The 16,972-nt window shown below is 43.1% G+C and overlaps 1 protein-coding gene across 1 annotated transcript in view; it reads left to right on the top strand.

Annotated features, from left to right (window-relative positions):
* SYNE1 (spectrin repeat containing nuclear envelope protein 1) overlaps positions 1–16,972 on the top strand; it is a 437,649-nt gene that overhangs the window by 70,235 nt on the left and 350,442 nt on the right. Inside the window, exons 3-5 of the mRNA XM_056853653.1 lie at positions 5,524–5,619; positions 11,603–11,686; positions 16,294–16,386. Coding sequence (XP_056709631.1) covers positions 5,524–5,619; positions 11,603–11,686; positions 16,294–16,386 — 273 coding nt within the window. The remainder of the gene's footprint in view (positions 1–5,523; positions 5,620–11,602; positions 11,687–16,293; positions 16,387–16,972) is intronic.

Genomic DNA, 16,972 nt, shown 5'->3' with positions numbered 1-16,972 from the left:
CTGAAGAGACCTGGCTGCTCGAGAAACAAGGCTGCAGAGAACCACTCCTCATCACTTTGGTGCGCCTAAAGGGAAGAAAGCTCACGGCCTTCTTGGACATGGTAGCTCGGTCTCTATGGTCCGCAGCCACCTCCTGCCCCTGTATATGCCCATATTGCGCTGAGTGCGGGTCGCATGCTTCCACCGACACATTACCCTGTCGTGCGAGTGCCGCTCGTTTGGCAAGGCCAGACTCACACAGTGGACATGGCGCGAGTGGCAGACCTCCCCTTCCCCATCCTACTGGGACCGGGATGCTATGTGCTTCCAACAAATCCTCCAGGAGATGCAGCGGTTGGTGGCGTGTGCTGAAGCCTGGGCCGCGGGGGTCAAAGGTGACGGAGACACCGACCCTGGGGAGGGACCCAGCCGGGCCCAAATAGAGGACGGAGAAGACCAGAGGTGGGATGGAAATCCCGAATTCCGGGCAGCCCAACAGACAGACAACTCCCTAGATGCTTTACATCGTCTAGTTGCTGTAAGTGAAGGCGGGGTGGTAGACGCACAGAGAGCAGGTTGGGTGCCCCACATAGCGCTGAATCGGGGTATGGTACCGGGTAGTGCAGGGGAAAGATGGGCTCATCTACCAGTTGTTGATACCCCAACAGTACAGAGACTCGATCCTTCACGCCAGCCATGACCACTCGTTGGCAGGGCATCAAGGGATAAAAGCGACCCTCGCACGAATTACAGGGAAGTTTTTTGGGCCGGCACTAGCGAAGGATGTATGGTGCTACTGTAAATCATGCGAGGCTTGTCAATGGTTGACCCACAGAGGGCCCCCACGGGCACCCTTGACCCCCTACCTATTATCCACACCCCATTCGAGCGTATCGCGATGGACTTTATTGGGCCCTTACCGAGGACACTGCGGAGGTTCCGGTTTGTGTTGGTCATTGTAGATTATGCCTCCCACTACCCCAAGGCTATCCCTATGCATACCATACAAGCAATGGGAGTTTGCCAAGCCTTAATGAAATTCTTTTCTCATTTCTGATTGCCAAGGGAGATCATTTCGGACCGTGGGACGTCTCTTACGGCCTCGGTCACAAAACAACTTTGTAAGAACTTAGGTATTCTACTTAGGCATTCGCCTCCATTGGGCACCCCCAAACGGATGGGCTGGTCAAATGTTTTAATCAGACCCTTAAAGCAATGTTGAGGAAGATGGCCCACGACAAGCCGCACCAATGGGACCTGTTTCTCGACCCGGTGCTTTTTGCTGCCTGAGAAATGCCTCAAGCTTCTACTGGACTTGCCCCATTTGCATTGGTCTTTGGGCGGAAACCAAGAGGGATCCTAGGAGCCATGGAGGAGCAGTGGACGCAGACCACCCCTGCCCAAGGTCTGGCACCGGATGACTACTTCGCCCAACTTCAACAGGAACTTCAGTGCGTCCAGGACCTGGCAGCCCTCAATCTTGCTGCGGCCCAAAATGTACAGAAGGACAAATATGGTCAAGGGACCCGCACCAGGATGCTGGCAGTGGGTCAGGAAGTGCTGGTCAGCCGAGACGTGTTAGGAGAAACGGGGGGACCTGTGGCAGGGCCCTTTTGCAGTCACTAAACAGTTCGGCCCTCTGGCATATGAAGTACAGTGTGGGCCTGAGGCTCGCCATGCTAAGCGGGTGCACAGCAATGACCTCAAGGTTTGGGTCTCCAGGGAACTGCAGCGATGCCTCACCCAATGGAGAGTATCTGACCTTCCCAAAGGTGAGTTACCATGGAGGTCATCGACGAAGGATGTACCTACCCCACTTATTGATCTGGGCCTGACACCTACTCAAATGGCGCAGTTGCAAACCGCAGTTGCAAACCTGACATACCCCCACCTTTGATACGGCTCCTGGACTCACATCATGGGTGGTGTACCGCATATGAACATCACCCGAAGAGGTGGCCCGGGCGATCTGGAGACCCATCCCCAGAAAACGTTGGCAAGCGGTCAAGGAGGAAGTCCCCCGCATGTAGGAGCTAGGGGTTATCGAGCCCTCTTTCAGCACCTGGAGGAGCCCTATTGTTCTTGTACCCAAGAAAGACGGGTCCACCCAGTTTTGCATCGATTACAGGGCGGTGAACCAAATTGCTCAGTTTGACGTGTACCCCATGCCACGTAAAGACATCTTACTAGATCAGAGAAGCCAAATTTGTGTTCCCCTCTCACAAAAGGGTACTGGCAAATTCTAGTAGCCCCGGAAGACAAGGAAAAGACAGCCTTTGCCACCCCCTCCGGTCTTTACCAGTTCCGGGTGATGCCGTTTGGGCTCCACAGGGCTGCGGCCATCTTTCAACGGATGGTGGACCAAGTGTTGGCTCAATGTCAAAACTTCGCATGGGCATACATCGACGACATCATCATCTATAGCCCTACTTGGGAGGCTCATCTCGACCATCTCAGACGAGTCCTTCTGGCTATACATGATGCAGGCCTGAAAATAAATCCAACCAAAAGCCATTTGGGCTGCCAAGAGTTGCAATACTTAGGGGTCATCATAGGCGGAGGCAGAATCCAGCCATTGCCAGAGAAGGTGAATGCCCTGGAGCAAGCCCCTCAACCACATACAAAGAAACAACTGCACCGATTCCTGGGTATAGTGGGATACTACAGCAGATTTCTTCCCCATTTCGCCACCCAGACCGCCCCTCTTACAGATGCCTTATGGAAGGCCGAGCCCGCTACCATTAGGTGGACGCCCCCCCGGGTGGACGCTTGGGAAGACTTGCGAAATGCCTTGCATGAATTGCCCTCATTGTACAACCCCGACTTCGACAATTCTTTCTGGTTGAACATGGATGCCTCCAATACGGGATTGGTAGTGGTGTTGACCCAACACAGAGGGGTGCAGGAACTTCCTGTGATGTTCATTAGTAGAAAGTTATTGCTCCCTGAACTTCGTTATTCGACGATTGAGAAAGAGGCGTTGGTGATAAAATGGGCCATGGGGGCTCTTCAATACTATCTCCAGACCAACCCTTTCTTCCTTGTCACTGACCACACACCCTTTCAGTGGATTCACTGAGCCAAAGATCGCAACGAGAGAGTATTGTGGTGGTACTTATCCCGTCTCCCTTTTAGATTTCAGGTGCTGCATCGCAGGGGAAAAACACATCTGGACGCGGATTACCTCTCCTGGCTCTACGACGATATCGATGCCCTGGAGAACAACCTGCCCAGGGAGGGGGTGTGTGCTGCCCTGGGCACTTACCTTCAGGGGGGAGAGGGGTGGGAAGCACAGGAATGCAGGGAGTCAAGGGGGAAAAAGGGGAAAGGTGGGGGAGGAACAGACGCCACCGAAGGAACACTGCAGGGTTCCAATGCTGGGCTCAGAGATGAGGTACAGAAAGATGGGAAGTGCAGAGGGATAGCATGCCAGGAGAGGACAGAGAGCGAGGCGAGGGTGAGGGAAGAGCAGGCAGATGGGAGCCCCACAGGAACTATGACACAAACAGGGTCAGAAACACGGAAACAGGCAGGGGAACGAGACAAGGGAAGACAGCTGGAAGCCAGAGCAGACGATGGGGCAGCACTCACCGCTGTTATTAGAGAAGACAGGAACCCGGGATGGAAGGAAAAGGGGAATTGGGCATGGGCCAGAAGTTGGTGGACATGTCAGGTGGTGGGCGGCTGATGTAGAAGGCCATACTTAAAAGCAGGGGTGACTGACAAGCCAAGGAGGAGTGGGTACTGGAGGACAACGCACAAGAAAACTATGCTTGCGATACTCCGGTAGGAAGGAGAAGTGACAAGTGGGACGAGCGGTCTTCAAACTTCCCTTCAATCTGAGGCTTTGTCTAAACTCCTCCGGGGAGACTGGGACAGAAGGCGGGGGTAGCAACGCAGCGCAGTAGAGAGCTGGAACCCAAAAAGTGAGCCCGCTGTAGGGACGGAATCTCCCAATCCCTGAAGTGGATGGATGCATCTCGTCTGGTGTCTCAGCTGTGACCATTCCGTCTTGAGTGATTTTGCTTGTTTAGTCTCTTGATAGAGTCTAGACTCCATACGTTATTGTTCCCAGCTTCACTGATACACACAAACCCCCTTGCCACATTAAGGTCTGTGACCAAAAGGGGGTATAGCTCTGTAGTCCCTCAAATACGTAGAAATACCTGTTTTGTATGTGAGCGGACTAGTTTTGTGGCTTTTATCATCCGTATGGGACCATTCACTTTACTATTTGATGTAGTAATGTGACCCAGTAGATGGTAGTGAACAGACACTGATATTAGAACAGGTCTAATATTTACCAAACAGAGAATGACAGCTATGGTAGCAATCTACAACAACTGCAATGAGCTAGACAACTAATATTGTCACTTTGACGACAGCCACTGTCACGACTTTCCTTACCTTCATGCAACATATACAATTTAAGAACGGGGAAAATGTTATTTGTATACCTTATAAAAAGGAACAATTTATTCTGCATCAAAATATATAGCTTTCTATCCTGTTCTCATGATGTAGAATTGTACGTTCTTAACTCATTATCAATACAAAGTCTATGAGTTAGAGAACTCTTCATCAAGCACAAGGAACATTCCTAGCAATGGAGCAGGGTCTTTTACAAATGCACAAGTCTCCAAAATGTAGATAGAGAGTGGCCTAATCAAGTATCCCACAGCAGACATACTCAGTGATGGAAAGGGGGAGAACAGTGGCAAGGATGAAGCAAAGCTTTCCCACTCCAAACATGAGAGGACAGCATTGTTTCACTTGATAAATGCTAGCTGATATGCAGCATGTTGGGGTTTTTGTTTTTACATGGGGCAACTCTCAGCAGTGCCATATCCACATCCTAACTCCATGATCCATTAAGACAACGGTTTTCTTTCTGGCAAGAGAGGCTTGAGTTTCCTAGTTTCCTCATTTGAATGTACATCTGATTTGTTGTATAGTGGAGCTCAGAATTGCTGTTACATTTCATAAGCAAATAAAATAATTGCCTACATATTACATTACATTAATGGATGGAATGACTAGGTTACTCATAATTAATCCATGAACTGAAGAACATTATTTGTGGGTTTTTATTGTAATCATCGGCATAGATTCAGCACAAAACATGCATAGCCACAAGGACCGTGTGTGTGGAATCCTTTTAAAAAAAGAAGTAGCAGAAGTTGTGGTTAGCCTTAGTTGTGGTTAACATTGGTGCCAACATAATGCTTAACTGCATTTAAAGGAAGCAGAGGAGAGGAGTACAATTTGTTCCGAAGCGCAGAGGTGGTCGGTGAATAAGTGAAAAACTCATAACTATGTTTTAGAATATGTCTGCATTATAACTCATAACAAACATAGCTTTATATATGTTAGAGACACCCAGGGAACGCCAGCATATTCAGTTGCATCTGCAGTTTCCACTGTAGAAGTGGAAATTGTATTGGTCAGCAGTTTGGAACAGAATAGACATGACTTGACCAATGGCAGGGAGATAAAATATAACCCAATTTTCACACTTGAATTCTTCCCACTTTTCTCCCTCAGCGCAATCCTCCCATGGTAGTCAATGATCTATTCGAAGATATTAAGGATGGAGTAGTATTAATTGCCCTTTTGGAGGTTCTCTCAGGACAAAAATTGGTAAGGATTGATTTTCCTCTGAAATGTCTATTATTTATGTTACATTTTATATCTGTATTATTATTATTATTGTTAATATTAGTATTACATTGTGCTGATTTTGTGTTTATATAATGTATTTCCATCTCATATCTCAGTAATTGTAAGTCAGCAGTCTATATAAAAGACCAATAAAACAATCAAGTTTAAAATAGTCTACCAAAGTAACGATCAGATATTAAAAGCATTAAGAACATCAAAAAACAGATGTACCAGCAATTCTCTCTCTCTCTTTATATATTATAGGCCTGACCTGGATGGCCGAGGCTAGCCCGATCTTGTCAGATAGATCTAGGAAGCTAAGCAGGGTCAGCCCTGCTTAGTACTTGATTGGGAAAGCACCAAGAACTCCAGGGTCACTACGCAGAGACAAGCAATGGCAAACCACCTCTGAATGTCTCTTGCCTTGAAAACCCTATGGGGTCACTATAAGTTGGCTGCAATTTGACAGTACTTTCCACCACCAACTGAAGCAGTAGTGGACTGGGAAGTGAAAATAATCCTGGGACAAACCCAGTTAAGTGGGGACATGAGGCACTACATGCCAGTTCTTCAAGGCTACACAGCTCAGTGGGGCCAACAATGGGCATCTGCTCACACATTGCATTACCCCCCCCTCCAAACTGATAGCAGTGCAAGAGGGGAGAATTGGTGGGCTGGCAGCTGCTTATGAAAGGTCTAATCCAAGTGGTCCCTAAATTGTTGGCAAGGTTGCTGGAGCATGGCTCTGCTTGCTGTTGAGTACCAGAGGCCCTCTAGGGTAGCAGCCCACTGAGAAATTTCCCTGTAAGTTAAATGGCCAGGCTGCTCCTGAACTGAAATTTCCAAACAGTTTTTTATGGCAAGCTCATGTAGAGTATAAAGTTAAATCATGGAGAAACCACTGTTTAACAAACTCTCTTTGACAAATACAAAAAAGGTTTTGGTGGATTCCCCAGACACAAAACTGTTGCTAAAGGGAGTTGCAAGAGGCCAGCTTTGGATCAGGGCCACAGCACTGAGGAAGAGTAGGTTTACTTTTCTTCTCTCACCATCTTCCCAGTTGGCAAGTGTGCTCCCCCGCCCGTACTGTTTTAAGCCTCAGTAAGGAAAAGGGCACAGTACAGGCACGTATCTTTCTTCCCTACCCTGACTAAAAGCCATCCAGTGGGATGACTTCTGATAGGGGAAATAATACAGGCCCCATTCCACAGCATCATGTCCTTGGTCCAGATTCCCTCCTCTTTGTTCCTTTGGCAACTCAATTTCATGCCCAGGGATCTAAACTCAGATCACCAATGTCACATAGCTGCTTGTCCTTGCTATTAAATAGCTATTCTTTGCCAAATTACATTTTTATAATTACGATATTTGCTGTTTTTATAAGAATGTACTCCCTCTTGTGGTAGAACAAAAATAGTGTTTTGGAGTTTCTTTCATCATATTCAAAAATACAAAAGTGTAGCTGCTACACTTGTAGGATGTAAAGAATGAGAGATACACCAGAGGTCTTTTGTAGAACTATTTCTAATTTTCGAGGCTGTTCAGTCAGGGTTGGAGCTGCAAACATTCTTTCTCATGGATAAGTATGCAATCAGAGCAAACCAAAATAAAATGAATTTTTTTAGTATCATCTTTTTAATTTTTATAATACATAATAATGCATAATACATAATATTATATCCATAAAGTAAATCTAAACAAGATTCAATATTTTATTTTTTACTGATTCTTTTAACTTATTTTTGTTCTAAAATGTAATACAAGGAGACCAAACTCATATAATTTTGCTCACATACATCTCCTTCCTAAAGCTTCCTATACACAGCTATTTTCCACATTAGCCTCATATCCCATATTTTCCTTACAGTGCATTCCTGACCTTTAAGGGCGAAAGCCCTTAGGAGGCCAGGAAGGTGCTGTGCGTTGGGGCCCTCCACACCGGCGTCTGGTTAGTGGCCCCAGCGCTGGCATGGAGGCCCGGACGCCGTGGGGGCAGCGCTACTCCAGAATGCCAACAGGGCATTCTGCCGGCGTCCCACCGGTGTAAAGGCCCGCGCTGGCGTCCCAGGAGGCATTCCTGGGGCATTCTGGGGGGAGGAGCTGCCATTACAGCCCCGGATGCTGGCACCGAGAATGGCAATGCTGTGCCTGCTTTTTTTTGCAGGCGCAGCCTTGCTATTCTCTATGGGGCTTTTTGCCCCATTTTACACGAAAAAAGCCAGTTAAAGGCTTTTTTCTTGCTTTCGGTGTGCGAGGAACTTTTTAGGAGGCGCCTCAGCGGTGCCTCCTCCCCGCCATCCCCGCATGCCAAAAGCTCAGGAATGGGCTCTTAGCCATTTATCAATTTCTGGTGCTTTCACCTGTCTGCATGCCATGGCTATTAACATGGCTATTAACACTGTGCCTGCAGTAAATAAATTTCCCATTAAATTTATCTTATTTACCAAAATCCCTTTGGGCATAATATTCAAACGAGCTATACCAGTGTCCTTTTGTATTTCTCTTTGCAAAATTTCTCTCACTAACTTAAATGCCTTATGCCAGAAGACGTTTACAATTGGTCAATGAATAAATAAACTCATATTTCCTTTACACTCTGACATAATTTGATGCAGAAGGTGTTATTTTTCTTAGCCTATCTAGTGTCAAATACCACTGCTATGTAAGTTTGAGAGCACTTTCTCTTATTGGTATATTTGCTGAAATATTCCTTTTTGTGGAACGAATCCTGGAGCTAGGGAGCCTCCAAGTTCCTCCCGGGGTTGGTGCCTGGATGGAGTGAGTGGCGTTATGACCAGATTCACAGAGAAAGAGAAACCAACAACTGAACACATAACAACTATTTATTGTACTATAAACATGCATAGCTCATGCAACCTAAGAAACCCTTAATAATAATCATAATAAGAATAAAGAATATATTCCGTCTCCATACCTAGGCACTTGTGACTTTTTGGCATGGAGCCCTGGACAAAGACAAGAGCATGATTTATAAAACTCATTAGTAAACCCATCTGGACCTGGAGCCTTATTAGTTTTAAGGTTCCGTAGAATTTCTAATTCCTCTGAAATAGAGAAAAGTTTATTGAAAATTTCCTGATGTTCCATAGAAAGTCTAGGAATCTTTATACCATTTAAAAATTCCTTTACACTTCTGCTTTGCAAATTTAATCTTATTCTGCATTTCCTCGGTGTCTAACAAATCTAGCATGTTTTTCTGCTTTTTTATTTCCTTCAGTATATTTTTGTGTGTTTTTTGATGCTGCTCCTCAAGGCTCTTAATCTTCTCTATTCGTTGTGCCCCCCCCCCCCCGTTTTTTTTGTCTCTCCTTCTTCTTTCTGGCATTTGTTGCAATTAATCTGCCCCTCATAAAGGCTTTACTGGCATCCCAAATTGTGGCCCTGGAGTGTGGCGACATCTGGAGTGTTGTTTTGTGGGGTATCCTTTGTCGTCTCTTTTCTTACGCTCTGCTCTTTCTTGTACTGTTAACTCCTTTGCTAGCAAATCAGCTTGCTCTAGATTTGCTATTCTCTTGCCTGAGGGGAGAAAACTTCCAATGTGGAAGAAAACAGCTAGCAACAGTATCGGTTTTAGAAAGATCAACTTTTCTTTTCTTTAGAACAGTTACTGGTAAATCTGGAAAGATATGAATCTGTTTTCTTTGGTACATCAAAGGGTTTTGAGAAAATTGCATCCCTTATGTTTTTCTGTGAGAACATGACTAGAATATCTTTAGGGAAGTTATTCCTCTTGGCATATGCTGAGTTGATTCTGTATATATACCAATTTTGAATGGTTTATTCTATATCTGGAGGTTTTACCTAATTCCCTTAATATTTTAACAAGTCTCTCAACATTCTTTTGGATACTGCAAAGTTAATACTACATCATTTGCGTGCAATAGTAATTTAGTAGTAGTATTCTGACATTAAATAGTATTTTCATGCTTAGTATTTTCATGCTGAATTATGGCTAAAGCAAGGACTTTAATAGATAAATTAAATAATAATGGAGAAGCAAGACAACCTGCCTAACTCCTCTCTCTAATGAAAAATAAGAGTAGGTTCCATTCATTACTATGTTTGCCCATAGTGAATGATAGATTAAATCCATCCATTTATGAAATCTGTTTCCAAAACTGAATGAATTCAATACTTTTCTGGGAAATCTATTCTATCTAATGCTTTTTCAGCATCAATGAAATAAAATAACAAGGGAACACCCAGGTTCTCTTGTACAGACATCGTGTTCCACCACCACCCACCTCACTGAAGGCCTTAAACCTGGTGATGCCTTGATTCTAAAGCGCATTGAAAATAGGGTTGCCTCTTCACCACCTGCGGGAGGTTTTTGGGGCAGAGCCTGAGGAGGGCAGGGTTTGGGGAGGAGAGAGACTTCAGTGCCATAGAGTCCAGTTGCCAAAGCAGCCATTTTCTCCAGGTGAAGTGATCTCTATCGGCTGGAGATAAGTTGTAATAGCAGGAGATCTCTCTTTATATCAGAACTTTCTGCAGTATATAACTTTTTGTAAAAATTATGAAACACCTGCATTTAATCTTGTTATCCTATTTCTATCTTTTTCCCCCAGCCAAAATCTTTCCAGGCTTGTTTCTATAGTCAAACCTGGTCTGGATTTAAGCAGAAATTTAGCTGCATTAAAAGTATCATGTAATTTTAATGTATCTGTAGCTGCACTCCACTGTATTCTATCTTCCTTAGATCTAGTCACTTGATTTTCAGTGCAGTCCTAAAGGGATGCGAAAGGCCTTTGGAGGCAACATGACCCCTGCACCGGCGTGCCACTTGCACCATCCGCATAGGCATTTACACCAGCGCCAGCCTCGGCAGCAGCACTCGTGCCAGGGGCTCGTGCCAGTGCCAAAAGAGGCTTGCCTGACATACAGCAGTTCCATGGGGCTTGGGGGAATAACGTTTTCAGCTTGCTGGCTGGGTCAGCAAGCTGCTCAGGAGGCAGCGCAGCTGCGCCATCCACAGTCACACCTCAACTACACCCCCCTTAGGATTGAACACATGAACACATGAAGCTGCCTTATACTGAATCGGACCCCCCTTGGGCCATCAAAGTCAGTATTGTCTCCTCAGACCGGCAGCGGCTCTCCAGGGTCTCAGGCAGGGGTCTTTCACATCACTTACTTGCCTAGTCCCTTGAACTGGAGATGCCAGGGATTGAACCTGGGGCCTTCTGCATGCCAAGCAGATGCTCTACCACTGAGCCACGGCCCCTCCACAACCATCCCCCAAAGTATTGCACTGCCCGTTTATTTCTGTGTAATATAACTTATTAATTCTTGCATCACATTATCTTTTTTAAATAATAACTAGCTAAAGAAATCATGCCACCTCTCATATAGGCTTTAAATGAACTTTAAACCATCATATAATTAACATCCTATCATTAATTTGAAAAAAAAAAACTATTTCTGCCTTTATTTTTTCAATCAAATCTTTGTTTTTAAGCAATAAATTATTCATTCATTCTTTTTTTGAATACCCATATCGAAGTTTAAATTCAAAAACCAGAGGGGAATGGTCTGCATACATTGCACCTATTAAGATATCCTTAGTTCTTCTCTACATAATTGAGTCAACAAAACTTAGTCTATTCTAGAATGCAAATTATGTCTATGAGAGTAAACAAGTATACTCCTTCTTAAATAGAAACTTATATCTAAAAATATCCAGCAGTGGTCAGCTGTAGACCACTTGCCTGTTCTGAGAAGAAAGAAACTTTCTGTATAACTTACCAAAATCGAATGATAGTTAAACTGCATGCACTATTGGAATAACATAGCTAGTCAGAAAAATATAGCAGGGACTTTAAAAGGTCAATGAATAAAATCAGCGTATATACATGGTAACAAGTCTGATCTCAGCCTCAGGATATGTTGGTACTGTGTTTTACACTTTCTTAATTGTCTTTGTTATTTGTACTTTTTAAAGCCTTGTGAACAGGGACGTAAATTGAAGAGAATTCATGGCGTAGCCAATATTGGTGTAGCCCTCAAGTTTCTGGAAGGACGACGGGTAAGTTTCACTTCATGACATTTTGATACTTTGTCCTCTCCGTGTGCCTTTCCTCAGAAAATGTCGCATGCATTGCATTGCAAGGGGAGGGGAATATGGCGAAAAGGGAAGAAGAACAGTGTGTATGAAATCTCAAATAGAAGGCATTCACATACACACCACACCACCCTAATCCCACATATGAATAAGCATGCATCCCCCTGAAAATAATATTATGGTGGCAGACATTAACCTGACTTGGATGTATTTTCCAAGGTGCTTAGCTGCAGAGGTTCCATGGCTACAATATGCTATACAGAAAATCTGGGCATGTTGGGCAACAGTGATGCATTCACTCTCAGGTATCACTGTAAAATCACCAAAAATGGGAGGCTTGCAAATGTTAATTCCAGTTTCTGACCTGAGGCAGGGTGACTGCACAGGGAGTGGTAGTCATTGAGATTGGACAAAGGCTTAATTGGTTCTTGTAGGTTATCCGGGCTGTGTAACCGTGGTCTTGGTATTTTCTTTCCTGACGTTTCGCCAGCAGCTGTGGCAGGCATCTTCAGAGGAGTAACACTGAAGGACAGTGTTTCTCAGTGTCAAGTGTGTAGGAAGAGTAATATATAGTCAGAAAGGGGTTGGGTTGAGCTGAATCATTGTCCTGAAAAAAGTATCAAAGGTAATGTGCTAATCATTGTCCTGAAAGTATCAAGATAATGTGCTAATGAGGGTGTGGTATGTTAATATGGAACCATTGTATCCTGAAGTGATCTGTTAATGTGTGAAATCCAAAGCTAATCTGCATGGCTATTGTTGACTGTAGTCTTTGTTAGTCTGGAGGTTTTCAGGACAGGAAGCCAAGCCTTATTCATTCTTAAACTCTCTTCTGTTAAAGTTGTGCTGATGTTTATGAATTTCAATGGCTTCTCTGTGCAATCTGACAAAAAAGGCTTAATTGCTTGAGATTGGATTAGGAAGGTGCAGTGAGTAAGGTCATCAGAGATGATGGCTGAACACTTAAGAATTAAGTGTTCAAGCCTTGAGTAACAGAATTGGAAATTGAGGTGGGGTCCCGAAGAAGTGAGTCAGAGAGGGCTTGCATGGCTCTGGGACAAGATTAAGAGTTAGTTACAATAGAACTGATGGGATCTGGCAGGATTTTTCCATCTATTACAGAAAACGTATAGAAATGCTAAATGCTTGTCCATTGTCCCTTTGTTTCCACTGAACCTCCGTTGTCTTCTTGGGGGAAAGCATGGTAACATGCCTGGAGTTAGCCCAGTCAGCTTGCTACAGCCTTGCCCAAACAAGATGGATGCCAGGAGACCCCTTTTGTCTCTGGCTACACAGCAGTGTTTCCATCCTTTGAGCACTGGCTTCAGTCCTGTACACTTATGGGGTGCCCCAGGGTAGCTACAAGCCTGTGAAGGCGCCAGAACATTAGGAATGGGCTGAAAGAAGCTAATTGAACAATATTTGTGAAATTTAAAAATATAAATATTTTCATTTTATATGAAAAATTGCAGTTAGACCCTATATTTAAGAGAGAGGTGCAGATTGATGTACCGTATGCTGTCATAGCACATGTATATTGACCTTTTGCCACCTGAGATGTAGGAAAAATAAAAGTTAAAGGTAGAAAACAAACTCTGTAGTAAACAAAATAAAGTATATTATTTGAACAGAAACAATCTTATACAGTCACAATAAGTATGACCAGCAGCATGTTTGGATACTAAACTAAACTTTATAATCTTGAAAACATTCCACTCTTTAATAATGTATTATCATTAAACAAATTATAGAATATTAATTGTTGCCAAAATTATTTACATTTATATAAGAAACAATCTTGAAAAGATTGTGTGTATCTATGGTATAAGAGGGGTTTTTTCGGTGCTCTTCCAAATTTCCCAGTTGTTCCATTGGAAATATTGAGTAAGTCCTTTAACTTTTTCATGCTATATATTTGGGAAGAGTTAAATACTTTGTAAGAAAAGATAAGGTTTTTCTCACTCAAAAATAGAAAATATTTCATAGGAGGGTTTTTTCAGTGCTTCCCCAAATTTTCCAATTTTTGTGCTGGAAAAACTGAAAAGGAAAAAAAAGTCCTAAAAAAAACCTTACCTGTTTCCTCCCATTTTTTCCCTGGGACTTCACATCTCTAAGTTGTGTATGTGGACTTAAATCCCAATGAGTTCAGTGACCCTTCTGCAGGTACCACCCTGCAAATGAGCAAGAGCAATAACTGCTTGTGGAGGTCAAGAAGGCCCACACTTCTGTCAATCTGAAAACTATGTAAAACAGAATTGTTTAAGAAGGCATTTTAATAACGGTGGTAAGGCTTTATTGGGAGGGAAGGCAGCATGGTATAACCCGATCTTGTCAGATCTCAGAAGCTAAGCAGGGTCAACCCTGCTTAGTATTTGGATGGGAGACCACCAAGGAATACCAGGGTTGCTATGCAGAGGAAGACAATGGCAAACCACCTCTGTTAGTCTCTTGCCTTGAAAACACCATAAGGGGTTGCCATAAGTTGGCTGCAACTTGACGACAATTCACACACCCAAGGCTATATTAGAATGGTTCAGGAGATGTTTCAAGAAAGGGAATAGGTCTGTGAACTGATATATGTTATTGGTTGATGTATGCATTATCTTGTTCTCGATGTATTATGTTTCTACTTATGTAATACCATTCACTGCTTGATTAATGTGTCATGTTTAATAGTTATGCTTTGTTCAGATTTCTGCAGTCCCAGGCCTATTACGTTGCTTATTAGATGTCTGGTCATTCTATTGACTGCATTGAGTTACACTGTGTAATCCATCTTGAGTCTCAATGAGAAAGGCAGACTATAAATAACACAAATAATTAATAAATGGGATTTACTCTTATGTATGTACAGAAAATGGAAAAATACAATGGGTTAAGAAAGTAGTGGGTTCAAAGCTCTACTTTGAGAGCAAAGTTCTTTAGGATTGCTTTGTTTGATGCCTAGATGGTACCAACTGTTTTTATAAGATAGATTTGTGTTCTTCTAGTAAGGTACGTAAGCAGTTAGGGTTCTTTACGATTTTTACTAATTTCTGAAAAAAATCACAAAATTTGCAGAAATCAGAAATAGCTATTTTCTAAATAATGTACTAGGTAATATATACATTTTTTGTCTTGTCTCTTACTTTCCCATCTCTATCCGAGTAATTGTTTCACATTTTAATTTCTATTTGTTTGTTTGTTTGTTTTTCATGCTAGTCCGTGTACAGAGGATCACCGGTTGGTACACTGCATGAAATAGTCATATAACATATTAATAAAATTAAATAGTGTATCTTTTCCACCCTGTACTACTAAATATTTTATATAGGGAGCAAAAAAATGTGGGAAAGTGGTGTTAGGAGAAGATAAAAAACATATGGAGGAGACTGTCAGCCTGCCTTTTAAAACATCAATTCAAACATTGGTTCATATTTTCACTGTTCTTCCTCCTACTCCCTCTCTGCCATTTAGTTGTTTCCAAAAGACTGAGGGCATTTCCACCTGGTGATATTGCGTCGGTTCTGCCCCCAAACTGCTCCGGCTTATCACGTGGCTTTTATACATGCTCTTCAACCATTACAGCCCATTCCTGAAGGGGGCCAGTTAGGCAGGCCACACAGAGGCTTCCCAGCCACCAATATTAAAATAAAAGGGATTTAACATAGAAAACACGGAAAATGCCTCCAGTTAAAAGAGTGAGGCTATGCCACCACGCCGCAGCTTGAGGGGGCATTCCCGGGTCCAAAGGGGTCCAAAGCTGACTAAGGGCAGCACTGCCTCCGGGATCCCCCCCCCCCAATGCCAGCACGATCTCTCGCTTCCGGGATTTCACTGCTGGTGTTGCAGCGCTGGGGATGGAGCCCTGCACAGTGGTGTGGCTTCCTGGCATCAGCATGTTTGCCCCCTTGCTGGCATAGGTGCCACTTTATTCCATGTTAAGGTGGCCCCTTCGCCAGCACGGGGTCACACCTGCTCCTAAAGACCTTCAACCCCCCCCTTCAGGATTGCAGCATTAGTCTTCACCTCAAAATTTCCCTGTACTTCTCAAAAGGCTGTTCCTGGGGATCATAGTACAGTCATGACCAGTATGGGAGGATCTGCAGAGAGAGGGGGGAAAGGGCAAAACTTGCTCTCGTTCTTGGGAAGAAGCTTTTGTATCCAAACTACTGTCTCCTCCTCCTCCTGATCTTGCTTTACCTGGAGAAAATTTACAAAGCACACAGCAGCTAAAAGCCTATGATGAAAATTGCTTTCAAGGAGTTTTGATCATTTTCATTAGCCAATCAGGAAAAGGTAAAGGACACAGCAATGAATGAGCAAAGAAGTGATGGAGAGGGCAAGGAATGTATGCCCGTGAACTAAAATTTGCAAACTATGTGCATATATATTGCCTTTCTTTTCTTTTTTTAATTTTCCTACAAATTGTGGGATAATGGTACATGTGGCTTCCATAATGAAAATACATATAATAAATATGCACCCTCAGAAACATTTCTGAAACAAATCTTCATCCCTATAAAGACCACCTAACTGTTGTGGTGTTTTGTTGCAAACTATAACAATATGCTGCTTTTTTCCCTAAACAGATTAAGCTTGTAAACATTAACTCAACTGACATTGCGGATGGCAGACCATCTATTGTGCTTGGGTTGGTGTGGACTATAATTTTGTATTTTCAGGTATAGTTTTTTCAATTTCTTTTTTAATTAAAATGTTTTAAATAAATTTCCAACAGTTGTACTAGTAATTCAGAGACTATGCACAGTTGTATTCTTTCTCCTATTTTCTTCATCTAAATCTGTCTCCTCCCCAAACTGCTGTTTACTCCACTGAGGGAAAAACTAGGTATATTTAGCTCAGAAAAATGTCATGAGGAAAAAATGTCTCTGTCAGAGAATCCTCTCATTAAGAATATTATGAGAAAAATGAACTGGTTGTATTGTATGATCACAAATACCACAGATTTTGTTTTTAAAAAATGTCTGGTTGGATTGGAAGGACTCACATTATTTGTTCTCTCCCTCCCATCAGTTAGACTAACAGAATTATTTGTGAGATAAGTCATTTCGGGAAATTTGACACATTCTGAATTACTACTATTAGCAAAACAACTATAACACATAGATTTATACAAGTTCCAAATTTGTGCTAGAATTCTGAAATTACTTGTGAATATCTAAAACTAGGTGCCAAGGTAAAATAAACTCAGTTATCATTAAATGATAAATGTAACTCAAAGGGAGTTAGGGTTGCCAACTCAGGCTT

Source organism: Euleptes europaea, chromosome 7 (genome assembly GCF_029931775.1).
Source record: "Euleptes europaea isolate rEulEur1 chromosome 7, rEulEur1.hap1, whole genome shotgun sequence".
Classification (NCBI taxonomy): Eukaryota; Metazoa; Chordata; class Lepidosauria; order Squamata; family Sphaerodactylidae; genus Euleptes; species Euleptes europaea.
The sequence above is the reverse complement of the archived record's forward strand: the minus strand, read 5'-3'. Positions and strand labels throughout refer to the sequence as shown.